Source organism: Hipposideros armiger, unplaced genomic scaffold (assembly GCF_001890085.2).
Source record: "Hipposideros armiger isolate ML-2016 unplaced genomic scaffold, ASM189008v1 scaffold_128, whole genome shotgun sequence".
Taxonomy (NCBI): domain Eukaryota; kingdom Metazoa; phylum Chordata; class Mammalia; order Chiroptera; family Hipposideridae; genus Hipposideros; species Hipposideros armiger.
In genome coordinates this window covers 1,649,906-1,658,246 of record NW_017731478.1, presented here as the reverse complement: position 1 = coordinate 1,658,246, position 8,341 = coordinate 1,649,906, and the positions used below count along the sequence as shown (strand labels likewise).

Genomic DNA, 8,341 nt, shown 5'->3' with positions numbered 1-8,341 from the left:
TTGTTCAGCATCTTAGCTGTAGAGGGCAGTGTCACCGGCCCTCATATGTGGGATCCGAACCGGGGCGCTCTGGCATCCCAAGCCAGCTCTCAACCAACACGCCACTCAGCCTGCCCTAAAGTTTTATTATTAAGAAATAAATAAATAAAATGATTTCACAACCAGCATCTAGCTGCCAGGTTGTAGTTAGTTCAGGACAATGACGTGGAGAATAAAACTATAGTCATAAGGGCACAACAGTATAGACCGAAATATAAAGGTGAGATTACCTGATTTTTAATTGCATCTGTCACTGGAGACAAAGTTACTTCGACATCATCCTACAAACACTTCTTGCCCCTTCCTTTGAAATATACCCAAGCCCTCTACTTTACAAACACAAGGCCATTACAACTTTCAAGTAGTTAATTCTGCTATAAAATTCTATACTGGTCTGTATCAGGCATGAAAACTTACCTCCCGCAGTCAGAAAAACAAAGCAGTTTGGAAGCAGGAGCAACTATCTATTCAATACCCACTGCCTCATTCCAAGAGCCTGAGGGCCTCCCTATGTGCTAGTATAAATCATCAGAAACCTCCATTCTATCCCCTTAATCCAAAAATACAACGACCCCAAGAAATTTCTTAAAAAAGAAAAAAAAAAAAGGCACCTCTTCCTATGCAACTGTAAAATAGTGGTCAGAGCAGGACATAACTGAGGTCAGAGTTAGCATCTCCAACAGTGCCTGTCATGGTTGCTGCGACCAGGACTCAAAGACTACTACTGAGGTCAATGGAGAAGGGCAGGAAAGAAGAACCCTCTTTTGAGTTCACATTTTTCAATTTCTAAAACTATACTACAATTTGATAAAGCCCAAGTTTAAAAAAAGCTGAATTCTATTTTACTCCTAAAAACCACCTTGCTATACTAAACACGAAGCTTCCTCTGAGCACTCCGCTTTAAATTACAACCTCTTTCTGCCCCACGCCCCATTTACCATCTCTCTCCGTAGCACTTACCCCCATCTGACATACTACATAACGCACTGTTTCTCTCCACTAGAATGCAAGCTCCTCGAGGGCAGAGATTTCAACAGTTTTCTTCCCAGCCATAGCCTCAAAATCCCAGAACAATGCTCGATACACAGTAGGTACTCAAAAATATCTGTTGAATGAATGAGCAACAACAAAAAAGCCACTCCAGGAAAGAAAAGCTAACTATAAAATCTACATTCTTTATGCACAAATGAATTCCTAAAAAGGTGTGATCAAACCATTGTTGAGCTTTTCCCCTTTAAATCTAAACTTATCCTTAAAGTATTATGGATTAGCTAGTGGTGATGGTTGCACAACTCTGCGAATATACTAAAATCTACTGAATTGCACACTTTAAAAGGGTAAATTTTATGGTATGCAAATTGTACCTCAATAATGCAGAAATTAAAAAGTATTATGGGTGTTGACTCTTCAGAGAAAATATGGTGAATTATTTTTTAAAGAGAGTACATGTATTTTAAGAGAATTTACTAAACACCCGACAACCCACAGCAATGAAGCCAATGACAGGCAAAATCATAAAACTGCAATGGTCTAAGTATCAAACTATACAAAGCTTGTTGCCTCAAGCATGGTCCAAGGACCACCAGCAACAGCACCTCCAAAAAGCTCATTAGTAAAATGCAGAATCTTGGACCCCAACCCCAGACCTACTAAATCTGATTCTTTGAACAAGATCCCCAATGATTCATAGGCACATAAAGTTTGAGAAGCACTGATTTAAAGGACTGAGAAAAATGTTCACAACATGTAAAACCGAGATCTCATTATGTCAATGAAGCCAATTGGTGATTCCATACTTCATTTCAAAGCTAAATACTAAGGTTTCTAAATTTTTGCTTCTCTTGAATTGTACACGTAGTGTTACGTGTACAGAGTCATGAAGTTATTACCTCTTTCATGTCCGGTTCTTTTAACCCTTAAAAACACACTGACAAATCTTACCAAAGCAGACAGGTACCACCACTGAAAACAGAGAGACTTACTAGCTGCTGTTGCAACTGGCTGAGCAATATTAGCCGGTGGCTTCAGTTTCATGAGTTCATTCAGACTATTATTTTTTAGTAGGTCCTTCAGCTGAACCTGGTCTTTTGAAGGAGAAGAGGTCATGGCATTTCGTACTACTGGCGCTGACACTGAAGGGCGCGTGTTTGCAGTAGTCTGGATGAACTTGGTTAAAGTGATGGTTTGTCTATTCGTTGTTGCAGGTGGTGTTTTAGTCATTACAATTGTAGATCCCAAGGTTGGAAGCTGATTTATTTGATTTAGCACAAATGTGGTAGTAGACGGAGGCTGCTGCTAGAAAAGAAAACCATATGCATCACACCACTGAAAAACGCCCTATTCTCCAATGTAGTCTGTATCCATGAACACAGTAAGCCATCTAAAAATCTAAAATTGACTTATTCTTATCTAACCATTGGCACTTCGTTTTTAATTAAATATAAACTAGCAAGCTAAAACACAACACTTTAAGGAAAAGAAGGCATAGTTGTAGTGTGACATTTTTTATAACAGTCGGGGACAGCAAGCATAAAATGGAACTATTCTAAGCAAGCTATAACATACAATGACCCTATATATATTGTGTGTGCGCATATATATATCATATATATTATATAATATGTATATAATATATAAATGTTTTATTTATATATTTATATATATATATATATATATATAAAACACAAAGAACAGGACTGGAAACTTCCTAATCCCAGCACGCCCCCAACTAGGCACATGCCCTTCTGTAAATCTCGTCACCTCTGGAGGCCCAGGCTCTCTGAGGGCCCTTCTCCGTCTCTAGCACTCTAGGCCTCTTGTCCAGGGCTTTGTTTGCGGTCACACAGACTATACTAATGTTTAAAACATAACAAGATAAAACCACCAAGTAGAGTTTTAAATTATCTATGTCACACAAATGAGCCAGCCAGGTAAATTACAAATACTGGTGATAATGTGGGTGCTACCTTTGAGCCTAAAACAAAGCTACACAGCATTTTTAATGCTGGAAAAAATGCAAAAAAGTCAAGATTTGAGGATGACAACATAACCATGACTACACGTGACTAAAGTGTAACTGTGATACTTTTATAAATTTAAGTATATTTCTACTACCTTTCCTCCTCAAGCTTTTTTATTTCTCCATGACTCCTATAACAATCTTCTAGATACTATGTGTATCACTTTTAAATAAAACTTTTAACATTAAGTTATCAAATTTTAACCAGTTTGTCCAATAATGTTTACACCACCACGCTTAAGTTCATAACTGCTATGTTTTAAGGTAAGGTCAGAGGAACTCCGTATTATAAAGTACAATTATAATCACATAAAAATTATATATACCAATAGATAAAAGCATAAACAAGTAAAAATGAAAAGTGTAGTGGGATAACGTATAGTTCCATCTTTACTTCATGCGTTTTTTTATCATTTGCAATGAAGAAAATAAATTTCAGTTTTGTCCAAATTATCTTTTAACCAATATATCTACCATAAGAATGAAACAAATGTTTTACAAAGTAGGAGGTGAGGGTAGAATACTGGGAAAAAAGTAGCAAAAGTAGAACTAGTGAGATAAAACTTACATATCAAAAGTTATTTTCTTGCTACAATCCTGAACTATTTTAGCAGTAATGCCAAACCTAAGTCATTCTTACCCTAACATTTAATAGTGCTGGAGTAGGTACCGTCTCTGGTTCATGTTTAACAGGAACTGCTGCTTCAGTCTCCAAACCTAGTTCTAACGTACTAAGTGGCACTGACTGTTGAGAAAAACACATCAAGAAAGAAATAAAGAACGACGGCAGTGAATTCCGTTTCAAGAACAAGAGATATATTTATTTTATTAAAACAAAAAAGTAAAGCTTTACATTCAAACACAATGTAAAATCACTGATACCAGGTGTAAAACAACAATCTTCACAGGCATAACATTTTTACAAAACTACACTAACAACAGAGTCTTACTTTTGCTTTCAGAAAATGTATATAGTGAAGCCTTAGAAAAATGTTCCTACAAAATCCCTACAAAGTTCCTACAAAAACAACTATTAGGGAGATAAACTGTCTCCCACAAAACTCTAAACAACTCGTCTCTTAACGTTTACATATATATCGAAGCAAAAAATGTCTTGATTTTCATTACAAATGTTTTTCCACCTCATGAATTGAAAACTATACTCAACATAAAAATAACAATCACATGCATATTTAAAATTAAGGCTTAATATTACCTACTTTTATAAATAGAAATTAAAATTTTTAAAAAGCCTACTTTTTACAGAAGCCTTGGAAAACTCTTACCTGGTGAACTGAAGGGGTAGGTGTTGGAGTTGCAAGGCCCGCATCTCCACCATCAATATCAAAGAGGTCATTCGGACTAATTCCACTCTCACTCAAAGCAGCAAGCAGTAAATCTTGCCCTGGCTCCACCATCTTTAGAACAAAGTGTTAAATATTAGCATAAAAACCTTACAATGACAATTAACTCTCTCCTAAATATAAAGCAACATTTTCACCCAGATCCATTCATTCATTATTTATGAAGAAACTACTAGATGTCAGGCAAAAAGGAGGAATTGTCTCTGATCCCCAAAAGTCCACATTAATACAGAAAGGATAGTGAAGTATGTAACTCACAGCAAGACTTTGTGTTTACAAAATGCGGTGGGAACACAGGACACATTGAACTTTGCCTAGGCAGAGAAGTTACAAAGACGACAGTGGAGCTGAGTCTCAAGGAAGGCATCACCAGGTGGACAAGAATCTTCTGGACAGTGTATTCAAATTCACGGAGGCGTGAAAGACACTGGCACCCTCTACGCCCAGAAGCAGGGAGACATCCTAGGAAGCTGTTACAGCAGACCAGGAGAGAGATGTGCTACAACAGCGGGGTGTACAGAGAAAGAAGGGGGAATAATGGATTCCAAGGTATTTAGGAAGGAGAATCCCTAAGACCAGGTTTAAATAAAAGCTCAACACAGAAGGGAAACTATGAAACACACACAAAAAGCATGAGTTGATGGATAATAAGAGTTAAGCCAAGAGAAAGTAAACAAAAGTTGAGCCCAGGAGACCTAAATGATGGGTTATATGGATTTTGGGGAGAAATGCCTATTGAGCAGCAAGCAAATACATTTTTGGTTGGGGTTTCCCAACTGTACTCTTAGGAGCCAGATCAAAGTATTCTGCCATCAAAATGGAGCAAAAGCTTACCAGAGCTTTCTCAATTTAAACTTTCTCATTAACCTAATCTGAAATAACCAATTTATATATACAAACGTACTTATGGGAAATCTCTACTTGTTTTTCTCAGAAAATTAATTTCATGTTAATAATTAATACACTAATTTTCAGCTAGTCCATTTGTTCTCAGACTCTGCAACAGAATTAAATGTCAGTGTTTCATTATGTCCTACAAAAAGAAAGGTGTCAGCCGAGAATGCCATGACCATGCCTCCCAACATACAACTACTGTTTTAGATAAAAGCAAGATATTTAACAGAAATCCTCTACTACGTCTATGTCACACAAGCTTGTGTATCGTTTAGAAAGAAGTTTTAATGGAAACATGAATGTGTTTAAGGTAGAAAACCACAGATATTCAGAAATGAAACTAGGGGCAGACCCACTGTTTAAAGGATGGGAGAAAGACAGACAACCCAAAGGAGATGTCCCCAAAATTTTTCACAAAAGGAAAATAAGTCTAAGAAAGAAAACATTCTGAGCAGGAAGTTGGAAGGCAATGGAATTGATAATGACTAATTATCTTTTTACAAGCCTGACACAGTGTTAGGCTCTTCTATACATCACAAGCCCACAGCAACCCTAAGCAAGATAGGTATTATCATTTTAGAGATGCAATTGAGGCTCAGAAAGCTTAAAGTACCTGCCCAAGTTCACCCACCCAGATCTAGATTGTTCAAACTCCCAAAGCCCATGCATTCTTTCCAATGAGTAGATCAATTAGTCAGTGTTGGTAACCTTCAAGTTTCAATACATTACTTAACTTAAAACTGGAAGGGGGATGGAGTACTAGACAGCAAGATGAAAATAGTATGAAGGAAATGGATGTCAGAGACAAACAGTAGAAATGTCCAACATGGCTTTACAATAAAGATGCAGTTTTCTAATACAGACATAGTTGACCATACTTTACAAATCATCTAGCACATAGCACAAATACGTACCAAGAGAGCTAAACCAATGTTTTAAAAACATTTTGACCCATGAAATACTTCATTAGGCAGACTTGGCCTACTTGCTGTGGCTAATCTTGACCTAAATTAATAGAACTTAAGACTATCAAAATGTCATCTTTTAAAATATTGGAAACAATGACTTATTTACATTTGAAAAAAAGTACAGTTTGAAACCAGTGACTCCTAAACTAGACGCCGAACCCCTGGAGGGCCCAGGACCCATGAATCAATCCATCTGATGCATGTGTACCAAGCCCTGTCTAATTATACTCAAAAGTCCAGAACGGTCATTAACTCATGAAATTTAAAAAAAAAAAATCACTGAAAAATGTTACTGGATTCATGAGAGCTTTTTGAAATACACTTTCTGCAAATATATGGTGATAGAAGGAGAACAGACCCTGGGTGGTGAACACACAATGTGATACATAGATGCTATATTACCCTGGGTGATGAACACACAATGTGATACATAGATGCTATATTACAGAATTGTACACTTGAAACCTATGTAACTTTACTAACCATTGCCACCCCAGTAAACTTTATTTTTATAAAGAAAAAAAAAAGAAAGAAAGAAACGCACTTTCTAAACAATGAGCGTTAAAAGTACAAAAATATTATCATGGAAGGAAGGAATCTGGGGGAGAAACTTGATGTTCATACAAAAAATGACGGCAAGTTATAAATAACACTATCAGTGATGTACTCAAAATTCATTCATAGGAACCACACCTTGAGACCTCTGATCTGAGTAGTGACAATGTCTGTAAGACACTGTCTTTTACAAGCTATTAAATAAAGAGATTTTAACTCTATATACATTATACACACAAAATCTAGGGAGACTTTCTCTTTTAGCCAATTGGGTACAAATTCTACTTGCACTTTTTTTTGCAGTGAGAAGGGAGAAGAGATAGAGAGGAAACATCTGTGCCATTCTCTAACTCCATAGGTAAAACCCTGAATATTTATTCATATTCATTCTGAAACTACTACAGACTCACAGAATTTCAGTGCTCAGGCTGAGAGCCCTTAAAAGGTTATATTATCCAATCTTCTCCTCACTTTACAAATAAGTAGGATTTATTCCTGAGAGGGAAAACAACATTTTCACTTTGAACCCACCAAGCACAATATAAATGCAAATACTGTTAGGTGTAAGAGATCTGTGTTACAATGTGTCTACAAAGGATTTCATAGACTTCAGATGACACTTATCAGTGACCTACTCAAAATTCAATCAATCTAACAAACCCAAAAGTTACTAACAGCAGAGTGATTCCATCTCAAACAATGGACAACAAGATGGTTCCATTTTTATTATAAATACATTTGAAAATATCACCTATTTCAAAACACTATGAAAGCGACAATGATAAATAAGAAACAAGGAAGGACACAGTAGTAGAGAGAAACGAAGAGCCATCCTTGGCAGGAAGAGAATCCTGAGAAACAATAGCCAATCAGAAGAATGAAAGGATACAGTTCCCACTGAGAATACCTACACTGAAACCTATCAAGGAGGACAAGGTTCCCGTTGTTGAGACCTAAAACAGGTCTTTATAGCTCTGGGCACATGCAGGGGATGGATTCACAGTGGCAGCAGCATACCACGCAGGCTGAGATGACGAAGAGAAGACTGTAGTCAAGCAGAATACCTGCGTTCAAATACTGGCTACATCACCCACTAGCAGTATAACATCGTCAAGTAGTAACTTCTATGACTCAGCTTCCTCATCTTCAAATGAGAATAAAAAACACAACGTACCTCATAGGATTGCTGTACTACTTGAAATAAATGTTACTATCATTTTGATAAACAGTATCATGTCCAAAAAATGTTTTCTTCCATATCGCTGATGCGACTATATCCCAGAATACAAACTCTTTGGTGGCAATCTATCCAATAATTAACTTCCAAATAAGTTCTATAAAACACTAGTTCCCTTTTCTACCTAAAAGTGTCACACATCCAGTCTGTCCAGTTAATCCATTAGTGTGTCACGAGAAAAGTGGTAGACATCTTTAAATGTGCACAGAAAATAGCACTTAGCAAGTATTTTTGCCAGAACTAATAAAATTTTTTGTTATTCAAT

General features: G+C 36.7%; 1 protein-coding gene across 3 annotated transcripts in view; it reads right to left on the bottom strand.

Moving 5' to 3' along the window:
• SBNO1 (strawberry notch homolog 1) overlaps nt 1–8,341 on the bottom strand; it is a 53,329-nt gene that overhangs the window by 35,943 nt on the left and 9,045 nt on the right. Inside the window, exons 2-4 of one of the 3 annotated variants that reach the window (XM_019648961.1) lie at nt 4,345–4,476; nt 3,699–3,803; nt 2,022–2,334 (exon numbers count right to left, since the gene is read on the bottom strand). In XM_019648961.1, the coding sequence (XP_019504506.1) occupies nt 2,022–2,334; nt 3,699–3,803; nt 4,345–4,476 (550 nt within the window). Of the gene's footprint in view, nt 1–999; nt 1,179–2,021; nt 2,335–3,698; nt 3,804–4,344; nt 4,477–8,341 lie in introns of those variants that run through there. The other 2 variants (XM_019648962.1, XM_019648963.1) reach the window with 2 other exon arrangements.